This window comes from Rhinoderma darwinii, chromosome 10 (genome assembly GCF_050947455.1).
Source record: "Rhinoderma darwinii isolate aRhiDar2 chromosome 10, aRhiDar2.hap1, whole genome shotgun sequence".
NCBI lineage: Eukaryota > Metazoa > Chordata > Amphibia > Anura > Rhinodermatidae > Rhinoderma > Rhinoderma darwinii.
In genome coordinates, this window is record NC_134696.1 from 24,641,970 (window position 1) to 24,658,468 (window position 16,499).

The following is a 16,499-nucleotide window of genomic DNA, read 5'->3' on the forward strand; positions in this document are numbered from 1 at the left end:
GTATGTAGGTCATCACATTTGAATGCGGTGTCAGAAGCAAGACATGTGGCTCTATGGCAGACAAACGCTCTGTCAGCGCTATTGTGTTTAACGTCAGAGAGCAAATAGTGCTCCGGTTGTTTAAGCATCTATTCAGTTCCAGGAAACCTTGTCGAGACAAGTTAGAGAAGGTAAAGGGGTACTGCAGTAAGCACGGATTTTCATGTAAAGTGAAACTCTACCTTAAAGGGGCATTGGGACATATGCTTTATTAGGGCATCTTCTGTGTTGTCACTATACGGTTACGTCCGCACGGGTTAAAAAAATGCCGCTAGACCCTCTCCTTGAAAGGAATAAAATCTGCAATACTTGAGGTTACTGGTATTTAAGTTCTTTGATACAAATCACTTCGAATGAACTATAGCGCAATCTGTGTTAGTGTTCTGTCCCCTTTAAATTACGAATCTCTTGTGACTCCGCATTTTATAGCGAGTTCACTTTAAAAATGTCCAGTCTTATCGCAGCTGCTGATACAGTAATAATGGGTCTGCGTGGAATCTGACGGTGGCTCCCTGTGAATGAAAAACGTCCGTCTGTGTTTTACACGGTGGGGTGCGCGTGTCCTGCAGATGCCAAATCTCCAGAGGTACAAAGAACAAATTACTTTTTTTTTTCTTCCTACATTGCACTAGAAATGGCCCGTCCTATAATCTGGGCGAGGCTGGCTGCGTTATTACTTTGAGTCATGAGGCAGGATTTGGTCTTGTCCCAGTTTTCCAAAGTTCAGAGAACTTCCATTTTGTGGGCATGGGGCGATATGGGGATTGACCTCTGTTGTAACAGTTGCTGTTGGCTACAGAAGGATTTCCATTTGCATCAACCATCAAGATGTAATGGGTGATGTTAAACGTAATTACTTATAGTGGTTTTCCAATGAGAAAAAAAATTGACCTATCCTCAGGATAAGCCTTGAATATCTAATCGGTGGGGGTTTGACTCTCGGTGCACACACCCCGATTAGCTGTTTTGAAGGGGCCATGGGCAGGGCCAATTCTAGCTTTTCTGCTGTCTGAGGTGATAATTGAAATGGCGCCCCCAAATTGATTGACATCCCCCTGTCTGTTCTAAATCACTAGCAGCCTCCCCAAAATAAAAAAGAATCATACCACCTATTAGCTCGCTGCAGATCATACAGTGACTACAGTACTGATTAGAAGCAGAATAAACATTTACATGAAGTGACTCACAGATGATGTCTCCATCCGGTCCAGACCTCTATGATGACTTCTCCCGACAATGGCACATTTCTGACGTTTGAAAAGTGAGAAGCTGAAGACATCTGCGCAGCGAACATTTCTGTACCTATAAACGATCAAATTCTCATGGTGCCACATACAACGCCCCTAAATATAATAGCGCCATACACTGCACCTCTAATTCTAATAGAACCATACACTGTGTCCCTGATTATAATAGCACCATATACGGTGACACACACACACACACACACACACACACACACACACACACACACACAGCCCTACATATAGCCCCTCCCACTTGCATTCCTACGGCACGCCAGAACGAGGAAAAACATGGAGTTCTTCTTTAATAGAGGGTTCCCCTGTTTAGGACCCTCATCTGTTAACCAGATATGAGTGGCTACAAAGAGCATCTCTCTCTTTGGAGGATTTAACATGTTTGTGAATTACACAGGCAGCCTACTGATTTAAATTGTCACCATGTAGTGGTTAATTTACCCTGTGGTGGCGCTGCATTGAAATTCAACACTTCAGATTACAGCTAATGGCTGGGGATCCCAGCATCGGAACAACCTGTGATTATGTAATATTTGGGGAACCTCTTAAGGATGCTTTACTTTGTGGTTGTCTATTAATTGTAATCTCTGAGTGGTGACCGCTATATTTCCACACTCTACAGAGCACCACGGTCCTCTTTACCAAATATTGTTCGTGATCTAATCACACAAAAGCAACTGATTTTATTTTCTGACTTACCAGGTGGTCACTTTTGGCTGCATTTCCCCTTTAAATATATTTGTACCTAATGGAGGTTTCTCTGTGGTGAGGATGAATGAGTCTGGATGTGTCGGTGAATCCGCTACCGGCTTTCATATAAGGTAGTTTATCCTTTTGTAAATAGCAAACTGTATAATTCCGTGTTACAATCGGCCGCGTCACATTTGTTAAAGCTCTGTTCAATTTTTCTTTTTGAAGATGTTTAATCCATTTCCATTTATGTAAGAACAATCTGAATTGCATTACCAAAATTGCCGGCTATTATCAGAGCGCTATTTTCCTGGATTATGCAGAGCTATCCGCAGCCTCCGTCTATGCTAATTTAGTGTTTCGGCTGTAAGGCGGTAATAATGCAATTATGTCGTTCAGCTTATTGACAGTTTATTTTCTTTTTGACTCATTAGGGAATGGGATTATGTCAGGTTAATCTCCTGTAGGTTAAAGAACAAGAATGTGCGGCAGACTATGGTGCAGTTTCAGAATTTAGAAGGTGGTGCAGAGATTCCCCTTCAAATCAAAAACCTTCCCCAGTACATACGTTTTTGAGTCAAAATGCTATTCAATTGTTTTATCTTTTCCTAGAAAAAAAAGTAACTGTAGCCGCCATTATAATAACTACTTATGGGGGCGTTGTTCCAACTTGACATCCCCTGTCTATATGTTCTGTTAGTGGCCGCTGCCGGGCAACTTCTCCTCTGGGTTGCTTTCTTTGAGACGGGCTGTCCAGTTGAAAACATCTTAAGGCTAGGTTCACACGCCGTTTTGATGGAGTTTTTGTGGCAGTTTTTGGATCTGACAAAAGAAAGAAGATGCATCAGTCTTTCCATTTTACACCTTCCTTTTGGAGCCACTTTTGGCTTTGGCTTAAAAAAATGAAGTCAAAAACTTCCGCACAAACTGCATCCAAACTGTGTGTGATCCTGGCCTAAGGAATCCTGGACACATCCTTGTCAGCTGCAAAACACGGACCGCACACGGATGGCTTCAGTGTGCGGTGAGTTGTTTTTTTTTTGTTTTGTTCTTTTTTACGGACCATTGAATGGAATCCACAAAAACTGACAAAAATAGGACCTGCTCTGAGTTTTGCGGATCGGGCGCACGGATCCGCAAAAAAAACACTTGTCAGATCCGCTCCTGAGATGGAAACGCAAGATAAATTGACATGCTGCAGATTTTAAAATCCGCAACGCAGGTCAATTTACGTGCAGAAAAATTCTGCAACGTGTAGCTGAGAATACTTGACATCTCATTTACTTTGTTGGTACTGCATTAGGGGGAGTTCAGTTTTTTGACGCGCAAACCGCGCTGCAAAATGCGCCAAAAAAACGGCAGAAAATGCCTCCCATTGATTTCAATGGGAGGCGGAGGCGTTTTTTTTCCGCGAGCGGTAAAGCAGGCTCGCCGGAAAAACAAGGGACATGCCCCATCTTCAGGCGTTTACGCCTCTGACCTCCGATTGACATCAATGGAAGGCAGAGAGTGTATTTTGCAGCGTTTTATGCCCGTGGCGCGCAATGGCCGCGGGTGAAAAACGCTGCGAAAATCGCCGTGCAGGCAGAGGGAAATCTGCCTCAAATTTCCAAATGGAATTTTGAGGCACATTTTCCTCCTGCAACAAACTGTGTGAACCCAGCCTTATGCTGCAGGAAAATCTGTCTGGCAAATCTGCAGGTAATACGCGTTGTGTGCATGTGACCTAAGGTCTCATGCACACGTCCGTAGTATTTCTCCGTAATTACGGATAAAATACTGACCCATTCATTTCTATCGGCTTCGGACACATTCTTGTATATTTAGGGTTTGTGTCCGGGCTGTAGAAATGAGCTGCAAAAAATAGGACTTATTTTTCGCATTTACGGACCGTGCTCACAGTAACAAGTATACTCGTCCATAAATACTGCACGGACGTGTGCATGGGGCCTTAGTGGTTTTATGTGGTAATGCCATCCAGAAGGTATTCATATGGGGATGCAATCATCGTGCATCTATAAAACGTTGTAGCCATAGACATGGCGCTTTTTTTGTCTAAAGACATGGTGCGTTTTTTGTCTACAGATCCCACCAATAATTGTCTATGGTTGACAGGCTTCCCTATTTCAGCCAGTTCTTTCCTATTCCTGATGTAAGCGACACTAGAGATGTGCGAGTGCTGTTAGTCTGAGCTGAAGGGGGGAGTTGGGTGTAGAGAATTGTCAGCCAAATGACTGCTATCTTATGTCCAGTTTTAGGGGGCATTACACAGCAGTAAAGAAACTTTTTTTTCTCTTCATTTACATAACACCCGAATAAAATATCTTGCAATCAACAACATTAAAGGTGATTGTACAGGATTAGAAGCATAAGGCTTCTTTCTTTCAAAAACCGCGCCACACCTGCCCATAGGTTGTGTCTGGTATTGCAGGTCCGTTCTATTGAAGTAACCTTTTTATTTTCTGGCCTGGGCCTTGAGATCCTGACTATTGGATCAAAACACAGAGATCAGTGACAGGCTCTTTTATGAGACCTCATTGACATTCTGTGGGAGTCGCAGAGGATGGGGAAGTAGTGCCAGAGTAAACTGTCAGATATGCTGCATTTCAGAGAGGCATCATTTGCATCTGGCTTAGTCCCAGCGCCCAAAACCTTCACTCTGCTACAGGAAATAAACCTCCTCGGCCATTCTCAGATCCTTTTGTCCCTCTCAGGACTGTGCACAGTGGTTTGTTACCAGAGAATGAAGCGGAGCAGTCATATGAAATGTCAATGTATCCGACTTGTTTTACATCTTGCAGCTATGATCAATCCGGAGAGGGAATAACATTGCTGCGGACTTGTATGCTGCCCAAGCCCCCCCGCCCCCCCCCCCCCCGCTTTAAATCTTGTCCAGTGAACTGAACGGCATCATGATGCATACCAATAGGAAGTAGCCTTTTTCTGCAAAAAAACAAAGGAACAAGAGGGGCTTATTTTCTGCCTTATGGGATGGGTGCGGAAGGCCAACGAGGCAGATCGTGTAATAATATTAGTACTAAAAGTGTAACTGCAACAAAAAAAATGGCAAATATGTCGGCCTGTACAGAGCCCAACCAGGATGTAGCAGCTGAGGGCTCGGGGGTATCTGCCCCGGGTGCTGGTGCCAGGAGGGTGCCATAAAGCCTCTCTGCCTTGACCCGGGTATTTAGATACATGACTACGGCAACTACTTGAGCTTTTCCCTAGTTGAAACTCAACCAAGCATAAATGATCTAAGCATACCAATGTTGTCTGCGTTGATAGGTTAAAGAATTACGGGAAAATCCAGTTAATCTGGAATCAATAGGACCCAAGGTGTCAGATTATCGAATATTGTGGAAGGTCATTAAAAAGTCTTCTGATCCTGTAAAGCTTTAATATATTGCAGTTCTGTCAGATTATCAGAATGATTATAGGATGCCGATATTCATTTACTTCTTGGGTTTTGGGTCATAATTTTTCCAAGATATTTTATGACCCATTGAACCGCAAAGGGGCTCCCAATGGTTTCCTTTTCCCTTCCCTCAACACGGTCATCAATTGGGATTGCGCACTGTCCTGGTCTTCCTATGCTCCTCCCAGTTTGTGAATAATTTGAAAGAGGCAATTGTCAGTGATGCATCATGGGATATTACAAAAACTATAAAAATGATGGTGTTTGTGAATGTTGACGCTTTAAGGGTCATTGCCTTTTAATGCTACAGAGGTGTTCATGTCAAATTTTATGATGACTGAAGTTGTACCTTTTAATGGGAACATGTCCGCAAATTCATGCTGCCCAAACCGCGGGCCTAACAATGTCGTGACCGGTGCCGTGATTACATGAAACTATGTTTTACTCTAAAGTTCTGCAGGATTTTAGAGAACGCATCGAGAAAAGGTCCCGGCCTTGGCATGCTATGTTTTGGCCCAAAACCAGCACTAATAGCGGTGGCATTAAGTGGGTACAAGTTTATATATGAGTTAAGATGGAAAAACAATAGAAATACCACAGCAGAGTGCTGCTTATCTCTACCTATATGATTTAAGATGGAGATGTATCTATATTTGGAAGTCTGTTTTTCTGTTACAGAGCACCAGGTCACCTACATAGACATCGACTGATCTAATTGCAGCTGCTTTCAGGGGAGCTTACTGTATTGAGTTCAATGTATACATCATTTGCAGTAAGCTTTTAAGCTCCCTCTAGTGGTGGCTCCAGGCAGCTAGAATTCTATAATTTACCTCCACGTCTATCCATGGTATTCAGTGCTCTGTAGCAGAGCAACAAAACATTTGTACAAATATTTATTTTTATAGATGACTGTACATATATTCTATGTTTTTTTAAATTTTTATTCCATTTAATATTTAATGTCTAGTATCATATAGTAAATCCCTGCATTATTGACTAGATTTAACTAAATTATCACCAATTACTAATACAAACCTATTGGTTCCGATTGCTTATCCATAGGTCTGGAATATGGCAACATGAAGCTGAGCAGATCTGGTACGCTACAAATGCAAGACAAATACACGAATGGCTGTAAGTAGCAATGGAGTTTCTTCCAGCTTTTCTGAGGGACTTTTTTGGGGGAGGGTAAGCTTGGAGGCATTGAAATGTTATTCATGGCTAGAAAAGTGCCCAAGGGCCAGATAGTCGGTGCATAGCAAGGGATCATTTCTGTTAAAGTTAATGGATTCCCTGGTTTTTCTCCGGCTTCTTGTCTCTACTCCTGGCTCCAAGATTTGACTGTGTGCCCCTCGGGCTCTATATTGTATGGTCCAGCATTATTTTACTGTTGTGACTATTGTTTTGGTGTTCTGCTTGTTGTGGGGCATGACCTTCATTGTTTCATTCATTCATTCATTCTTGATGATAGTTTAGATTTTCACATTGAGTCTTCATATTTGGACTTTTCGCACCTTTTGGATTAGAGTGAGGATTATAAATGTAATTTGGGTAACCATAGTCTGTTTTGCTACCTGCTTACTATACTTCATACTCGGGTAAACTAGGAAAGCGGGGAGAAAAATGAGCAACTATGGTTGACTTGCATTTTATTACACCTCGGCTTGGAGAGGGTGTAAAAATAAATAAATCTGTGTCTCGCTTTTTTTTTGTCATGATCTTTCGCTCCCCTTCTCTTTGTCGTTCAGTTGTGGTCTTTCCCCCTCTTTGTCGCGCGCTCTCTCTTTCCCCCTCTTTTTCCCCCTCTTTGTCGCGCTCGCTCTCTTTCCCCCTCTTTGTCGCGCTCGCTCTCTTTCCCCCTCTTTGTCGCGCTCGCTCTCTTTCCCCCTCTTTGTCGCGCTCGCTCTCTTTCCCCCTCTTTGTCGCGCTCGCTCTCTTTCCCCCTCTTTGTCGCGCTCGCTCTCTTTCCCCCTCTTTGTCGCGCTCGCTCTCTTTCCCCCTCTTTGTCGCGCTCGCTCTCTTTCCCCCTCTTTGAATCTCTAAAAATGTTTTTGCCATAATGTAATTATGTGTCTATGTATATAAAGAAGGAACTATTTTTCTCCATACTTTGCCTGTTTTCATGCCTGTCATGTATACGTCGTGTTCCTACTTCTATACTGAAGAGAAATTCATAATGTCCATTGAGTCTCTGTGTTAATTCTCTTCTTAAATGAAACATGTTTTTCCGCTTCTCTGACATCTTAGTAGAGACGAGGAACATTAGAACCTCGTCAGTTTGACCGTAAAAGGCTTAAATTGTGTCCCAGCCTGTCAAGAGCAATGCATGTCTCTAATGTCTGCCAGCGTTCTGCAGAACCCCCCATAAAGGGTCTCCGCTCGGGTAATCAAGCTGAAAACGACCATTGTGTCTTTGGCTCCGCCCCTCCTGCCACCTGCTGCATTCTTTTCACGCTAAAGTGTATGTGGCCAAGTGTATGATCTGCTATGCACATTAACCAATGCTACTATTTTATAAATCACCGACAAAGGCCATACTTACAAATGGACACAGCCAGGCCAGAAATGCTGATGAAAGGGCGAGCAGGTGCTTTAAATAATAATAGCCACTCCCACTAGTCTTGAGGGGAGTGGTGTGTGGTGCATGGGATGTGTAGTAAGGAATAATAAATGAATAGTGTGTGTGCAAGTGTAATACTATAAGTGAAATATAGGGGGCAGTAATAAATGAAGTGCCTCAATAGAAATAAATGGATAATGGGGTGCAAGTGAGTGAAACATGGAGGGATAGTGTGTACGTCATGAGGCACAACGTGTATAGCCAGGTAGAAGCCTATTTGTGACGCCTTGATAATTCATAGAGCGGGCTACCCTGCTTGCTATGCCAAACAACAACACACCATGCTCTCCCAGCATCAAAGACCCGGCTGTGTCCAAGAGAAGCGAATATACATAATAATGAAAAATACCTGGGGTTTTGGTAATCATTTTGGCCAAAAGGACGCAAGCTCGCAATCCACGACGAGGATCCCCAGACTTGCGAGTCCCTAACTCCTAAACTGGAACAGAACGTTCCTGATGCACAAACAGAACCGATAAAAACACAGGGACATATACAAAAACACCGACAAAGGCCATACTTACAAATGGACACAGCCAGGCCCCAGGCCAGAAATGCTGATGAAAGGGCGAGCAGGTGCTTTAAATAATAATAGCCACTCCCACTGGTCTTGAGGGGGGTGGTGTGTGGTGCATCGCTTCTCTTGGACACAGCCAGGTCTTTGATGCTGGGAGAGCATGGTGTGTTGTTGTTTGGCATAGCAAGCAGGGTAGCCCGCTCTATGAATTATCAAGGCGTCACAAATAGGCTTCTACCTGGCTATACACGTTGTGCCTCATGACGTACACACTATCCCTCCATGTTTCACTCACTTGCACCCCATTATCCATTTATTTCTATTGAGGCACTTCATTTATTACTGCCCCCTATATTTCACTTATAGTATTACACTTGCACACACACTATTCATTTATTATTCCTTACTACACATCCCATGCACCACACACCACACACCACCCCCCTCAAGACCAGTGGGAGTGGCTATTATTATTTAAAGCACCTGCTCGCCCTTTCATCAGCATTTCTGGCCTGGCTGTGTCCATTTGTAAGTATGGCCTTTGTCGGTGTTTTTGTATATGTCCCTGTGTTTTTATCGGTTCTGTTTGTGCATCAGGAACGTTCTGTTCCAGTTTAGGAGTTAGGGACTCGCAAGTCTGGGGATCCTTGTCGTGGATTGCGAGCTTGCGTCCTTTTGGCCAAAATGATTACCAATACCCCAGGTATTTTTCATTATTATGTATATTCGCTTCTCTTGGACACAGCCGGGTCTTTGATGCTGGGAGAGCATGGTGTGTTGTTGTTTGGCATAGCAAGCAGGGTAGCCCGCTCTATGAATTATCAAGGCGTCACAAATAGGCTTCTACCTGGCTATACACGTTGTGCCTCATGACGTACACACTATCCCTCCATGTTTCACTCACTTGCACCCCATTATCCATTTATTTCTATTGAGGCACTTCATTTATTACTGCCCCCTATATTTCACTTATAGTATTACACTTGCACACACACTATTCATTTATTATTCCTTACTACACATCCCATGCACCACACACCACTCCCCTCAAGACCAGTGGGAGTGGCTATTATTATTTAAAGCACCTGCTCGCCCTTTCATCAGCATTTCTGGCCTGGCTGTGTCCATTTGTAAGTATGGCCTTTGTCGGTGTTTTTGTATATGTCCCTGTGTTTTTATCGGTTCTATAAATCACTCTGCAAATTTCACAGTTGAGTTGAAGTGCATCATGCCAGTTAAAACATTTTTATATTGTAAAATATGACTTTTTCCATTGATGCAATGATCTTTTTTTAATTTTGGAAATCACTAAATTTACTTATTATATAAATTTACAAATACGATAGAACAGAAAATTGTATGTTATTCTTAAAACATGCCGTTTTTTTTATTGTCAAATATACATTTTGAGATATATATATATATATATATATCGTTCTTTCAAAAAAATTACATTATCAATCTTTTTGGTATTTTGTTACACAATTGTTAATAAATAAATAAATAAAATATTACAATCTAATAAACCTTTTATTTTATAAAAAATTTCACTCTAAAATGATGGTAATTATATATTTTCTGCTATATTTGTATTCAGTATGCATGCTGCTGATTTTTGGAGACCTAATGAAGCCTGAATTTGTACAATCTGTGTGGTCAATTTAGAGGTCTCCCAGGGTGCGTTTCCCAGGCAAATGCTGTTTTAATTCTTGCCAGATTACCCGTGCCTTGGACAGTGTTACCGAGGATTATATCGAAATAACGAATGTTTGCTGAAATTATGCAAATTAACACATAATATATTTATCAAATTTAAAATTGACGTTTGGTAATAGTTTGTGTGGGTTGCTAGACATTTGTGAATTTATAGACCGTTAAGAAATTCAATGCATGCACTAATTAAAAAAATAAAAAATAATAATTTTTATCAATTAACACAATACACAGTGAATGAACAGAAGAAAAATCAAATCAAGATTTGGTGTGTCCACCCTTTGCTTTCAAAACAGAATCAATACTTCTCGGTACAATTACACAGTCATGGATTTTTTAGGATTATAGTTCGGTGTATGATTAACTAATTATACCAAACAGGTGATAGTAATCATCATTTTCATGTAGGTTAAAACAAAGTGATTAACTGTAACAGGAACATCTGTGTAAGAGGCTTAAAACTGGGTGAGGAGCAGCCAAAACTCTGCTACAATGGTGAGGTTGTGGACGACCATTGCATGTCCACTACGGCAGGACTGAGAACAGCAACAAGACACCAGGTAGTTAATTATATTGCATCAGCAAGGTCTAGATTTCATAGCAGACTAGGGTTTCAAGATGTGCTGTTCAATCTCTTTTGAAGAAGCACAAAGAAATGGGCAATATTAAGGACTGAAGACTCAATTGTCGGCAGCAGATTAAAGACACATCATGCTATATTCATATACGTTCTCGCATGCTCTTGAATGCTCTGTGCACTCATTTATAGCTATTATACAGTGTGTCAATATTAAATTGAAATGTCATGCCCTATCAAAGCACATCCAACAAGGCCTCCATTTGTAATGGCATGCCATGCCTGGACCTGGTGTGTAGTGGGCCAGAGGGCTGTTATTGCACGTGACTATGCTCACTGTGTTAATATCGGTCACAAAAATACCTGACTGAACTGGCAGATCAGGGACATAATAAAAAAAAAACGAACTTGCGCAAAGTGGCACATGCATCATATACATATTGTTTAAGCTGGAAATCGGACAAAAAAAAACAAAACACCAGACAATCAGTGGTCGACCATTACAAACAATCGTTCACATAAAATTTCAAAACAATGATTGGCTGAGTTGGTAAAACGTAGTCATTGTGCCCTCCTTTCATCTAATGTGTATGGCCAATTTTCGATCGCAAGTGGGGGAGGTTTTCTGCTGCTACCCAACTATGGCCTTATACCACAAACCCAAAATTCTTACGCGATTATTTCCCTCCCTTTTCGGATGAAAAAATTTGCGCGTGTAATTTATTCACTGAAACACATTCATATGTGCCCTTAATGCCAAAATAATTTGCTCTTGGCTGAAATTGAGCATACTGATAACTAACATGAGTCACTGATAGCAGCAGTCATACAGAGCAGGAGATCATAGTACTATGGGTATTATGTGTATTGTATGTTTACCCGTCTCAACCTTGCAAACAGATAATCTGAGAGGCATATAGCCTCCTGACTTTGTACCGTGATATGTAAACATTTTCCTGAACAGACGGGCAGGCCGGGTGCCTTCTTTGAGCTCTCCATTCGTCATTATTACACCTGTATCCAGGTAACCGCTGTTAGGCTATAATGTAGTAGCCCTGACTTAGTTATTCTGGTTGCCTTAAGGTTAAAGGGAATGTATAACCTATCATTTTTTTACTAATTAAAGGAGTTGTCCACTACTGAACAACTGAGGACCTATCCACAGACTTAATCCTCAGTATATCATCAGTACGGGTTCGACACCTGGACCCCGCACCGTTAAGCCGCTCTGGCTGTTTCAGGGCATCGGCTGTTATGGTCCATTATGCGGTGTATGGAGCCGAAAGCAGTTGGCTCGGTATATAGCATAGTAGCTGTGAATAGGAGCAGAGCTGCAGTACTTCAGCTCGGCCGCTATTCAGTGGCCGGAGCCAACTGCTTCCCGCATGTACGTCCGGTGCTTGGAGGCAACTGGAGCACCGTCCGGTGCGGGGACCGGGTATCGGACCCCCACCGATCATGTACTGATGACTTATCCGGTGGATAGGTCATCAGTTGGCCAGTAGTGGACAACCCCTTTTAGAAAAATATAATTTATGTTGCATTATCTGGTTTTAATCTGTTTTTAATTTTATTGAAGATTTTTTTTTTTCTATTTTCTGTACATAATTATGGAGGCAGCCATCTTGTCTGAGCTGTTAACAGCATTTAGAGATATGCTTTACAGCAGCCACATGGACCATAGGATATCATATTCTGGAGCTGACCCATTCACTTCTATGGGAGAGTTTTCTAGGCATGTTCAGACGTCACTGTGCAGGAAGGGATAGGAGGGGAGCTGTGCCCATCACCTATTGTGAATGGTGGATTCTCTGTTATCTATATAGAGGGGTTACCTTTCATTGTAATAATGCCTGTGTCCGTCTATAGGTTTAGTGGCTGGTATGAAAACTGCAAGATTTTATTTACTATAGATGACAGATTAAAAAAAACAAAAAACAACGAATTGTTAAGATAAATTAACAAAATACATTTTACTTTGTGACCCGGGTGGAAGTTAAGTTATCCATCTTTTAATACCAACACAATAATGTGACTCTAAACTGTTCAATGTTTCGACCATCTCTAGAAGCACAAGGGTCAAAGAATAGTAAATCCGGAGCAGCCAAAGACACAAAGTTGGGTGAGAAATCGGCCCATCCTCAGACCTACCTACCATTTTGTTTTTACATTGTTAAACGTACAGTCATCCATTACCCCCTGCATGCCCTGGTTCTTTGTCACTCGTTATATTGGGACGTAAATTGGCTTATACCCTACTTGGGTTGACCTTCCTACTAAGTTAGCAATGGTAGATAGACTTCTAGTAACTAGTTTAATTGTACTATGATTCTTGCAACGTTTAAGTTGCCTATTTAAAGGGAACCTGTAAGTAGGTTTGGAGTCACTAAACCACCAGCATGCTCTTAAGTAGCTGAGGTTTAATGTTCCAAACCTGCCCACGTCAAAAACGGCCATTCCGGAATCGTTTAGTATAAAAAATTACAACTTACCGGGCGGAGTCCGTCGCATTGCGCCCATGCACCTCGCTTCACTGCAATTATGCAGCATACTTTCTTCTGCTTCATGTGTGCAATGTGCAGCACCTGATGCCGCTTCCGGTTTGATCTCGTTAAATTTGAAGTTACCTTAATGACTATTTCCAAAACTGAAGTTTTTGGTATAGGCAGGTTTGGAACTCCAGCTTCATAACAGCATGCTCGTGGTTTAGTGGTGGTCTTCATCCTAAAGCTTTCCATCTGTTGCAAAACTACAACCCCTATTGTGTTAGGAGTTGTAGTATTGCAACAGCTAGATAACCACAGGTTGGAGACCACTGAGGTCAGAATGGGAAACCAGGATTATAGTATTACCCATTGTCCTCATCTATCTTCTCTACGTTTTTCCCCAAACTAGTAAATATGTCCAAGCCTCCTACCAGATCCCTCACAATCCATGCCAACTTTTTAGTTCTCCGAAGTTTGGAAGGCAGCTATCTACTTCCTGCTGTTTACTAGAAGGTTTGAACTTCAAAACACCTTGAACTGGCTGTTTCTGAAATCTGAGGTTGTCCCCTTAGGGGTTCTGGACAGCAATCTCTCTTTTCTCTTGCACATATTGGAGCGGTGTGAGGCTTTTTCTGCTGAAATCAGAGTGAATTTGAATAATAATCATCGGTCAGACCTCAGATCAGCATGGACAGGGACCATTTATCAGCTGCGTGCTTTTTAAGCGAAGCCCTACAAGTGCTTCTGTTGCTTCGGCAAATTAAAGACATGACTGTAATGTTAATATATGGCCATCAAACATGATCTCTCCTTTAGAGAATTAATTAGCCTGTTTTTTTAGTTGCGCCTTTTCTTATCTCTGATGTCTTGATAGAAGGGTCCAAGAGCGGATGGATGTGTACTACATAAATCTTCAGATCGCATGCTGGTTGAACAGCGTGGGCCATTGTTCTGTGTTAGAGTATCCGTGTAGCTTACAGTTCTCGTGCAAATATCTCATTATCAATGCTCTTGAGATGCTATGAAAGATGGCTTGCAGTTATTAGGAATTCAGGCGGCTTCATCTACTATATTTTGGTTTTATACTTCTGCTCGATGAAGAGCTAAAAAAGTTTCTGTGGTTTCAAGCAAAAGTTGAACAATACATTAAACTTCCAGGGCAGAATTTTTTTTTTTAAGTTTTTACAACCCACCCACAAGAGGCCCCTGGTGTAATGTCAAAGATGATCGGAAGTGAGATTTTAAAATATATTTATATATATTTATTAACCTGTAACTGTACTTAGTGTACACATACCTTGTAGGGCTAGCCACAAGAGGTTGTCTTCTTTGGACAATCCGTGTTAGGTTCCCAAAACGATAAGCAGAGAAAAGGGTGCACACAATCGTAATTACGGATGAAATTGTGGAACCTTTCATTTCTATTGGCCACGGACACTTTACCGTATGTTTACGGATGTGTGTCTGGGCAGTAGAAATGATCCGTAAATTAAAGAACATGACCTATTGTCCTGTGGGCGCTTCCGCATTTGCGGATGGCTACGGATGTGTGTTCATAGCCCTCAAATCCATATTTGCGGACAATAAAAACCCTTACGGTCATGAGGCCTTAGACGCCTAAACAGCGGACCTTGCCTATTGACTCAGAATTCCCTAGTTGGTTTACAAAATTCATTTTCAAATACCCTAAAACCAGGGAGTAAAGTCGAACTAATGTTATATGTGAGACGAGCACCCTGGTAAGTATATGTTCTCTAAGTGAAATGGTTCAGTAGCATTCTTTGGCTGTGTTTAGAGATCGGTCACTGGAGATTCCTATCACTGGCAGCGTGCTTCCAATGTTGTTAGATGTTCATAAATCTGAGCAGCGTCATCCGAGTCTGAGCCCTTTACAAAATTCTTTCTTTATAGAAGTCCTTGGTGGTCTCAGATCAGACTACATTGATGTGATTTAATTTCTCAACCATAGATTTATTCACATAGATCAATTTTTAGGGGTAATTTTAGGAAAATCTCGTTCTATAGCACTACTGGCTGTATGTGTTAGAATTTTTTTCAAAGCAGATATGGTCTAGTTGCCCATAGAAACAGTCTTCGTTTCCCTCACTTTTAAGTGTTACTGGAAAGATGAGACGTGGATTATCTTTCTCTACCACTTAAAGAGGGACCTGTCACTAGGTCCTAGAATCTGATTTACATACGTTACCTTTTAGCGTGCTTCCTCCGTTTCCATAGGAGCTTCTCTTTACGCCCTGTCCCCCCCCCCCCGCCACCCGTTCCAGACTTAAGGCCCTTTTACACCGGCCGATAATCGCCCGGTGTAGCGAGCACGCTGTCTGTTACAAGTAGCTATGTATGGCGACGAGCGGTCGTTACTTCGAACACTCGTCCCCATACATTATCATCATGTCTGCAGCGGAGATGTGCTGTCGACAACGATAATATTTTACTTTTTTAAAACTATACGATCAGCAGATGATCGAGCGTTTGCTCGTTCATCTGCTGATCGCTGCCCTGTTTACACAGGGAATTATTGGCAATGAGTGTTCTATGAATAGATAATCACCCAGTGTAAAACCCCCTTTATTGTCCCCTGCTCTTTTGGCACCCAATCTGTAAATTCACTGTAGTTAGTTAATGGGGAGTGAACTACAGTGAATCACCTCTGGTGGAGCCGTCTTCAATCTCTGACAGTGTCCAATCAGCAGAGACCACTTATGACCAGCCTTGCCCAACGTGACCTCGTGAGATCACACTGGGAGAAGTCTTCTCATCAATCAGATTTGTCATAAGCTGCCTCACGCTGATTGGACGTTGTCAGAAGCTGTGAGGAAGGCTCCGCCCGAGGAGATCCACTGCAGTTCACACCCCGTTAACGAACTACAGTGAATTTACATATTGAGCGCGAAAGAACAGGGGACACAAATTCCGGAACTAGGGGGATGCACAAAGGAAAAAAAAAATGGCGATGGAAACACGGAGAAAGCAGGCTAAAGATAATATATGTGAACTAGTTTCTAGGACCTTGTGACAGGTCCTCTATGGTCAAATCTTCTGTTTTTTGGTTTTTTCATTGGCACCTTCATAAGATTACTCATTGAGATAACAACTAGTAATCAGGAGCCTCCACTGTAACTGTAAAACTTGGCATGACACAAAATCCACCTACCAAAATCTTTCAAC

General features: G+C 42.0%; 1 protein-coding gene across 7 annotated transcripts in view; it reads left to right on the plus strand.

Moving 5' to 3' along the window:
- KAZN (kazrin, periplakin interacting protein) overlaps positions 1-16,499 on the plus strand; it is a 333,751-nt gene that overhangs the window by 235,237 nt on the left and 82,015 nt on the right. For all 7 annotated transcript variants that reach the window (XR_012850831.1, XM_075839523.1, XM_075839524.1 and 4 more), the window contains exon 4: positions 6,466-6,537. Coding sequence is in view for 6 of the 7 variants with exons in the window: in XM_075839523.1 (XP_075695638.1) it covers positions 6,466-6,537 (72 nt within the window). In the remaining variant the exon portion in view is untranslated. The remainder of the gene's footprint in view (positions 1-6,465; positions 6,538-16,499) is intronic.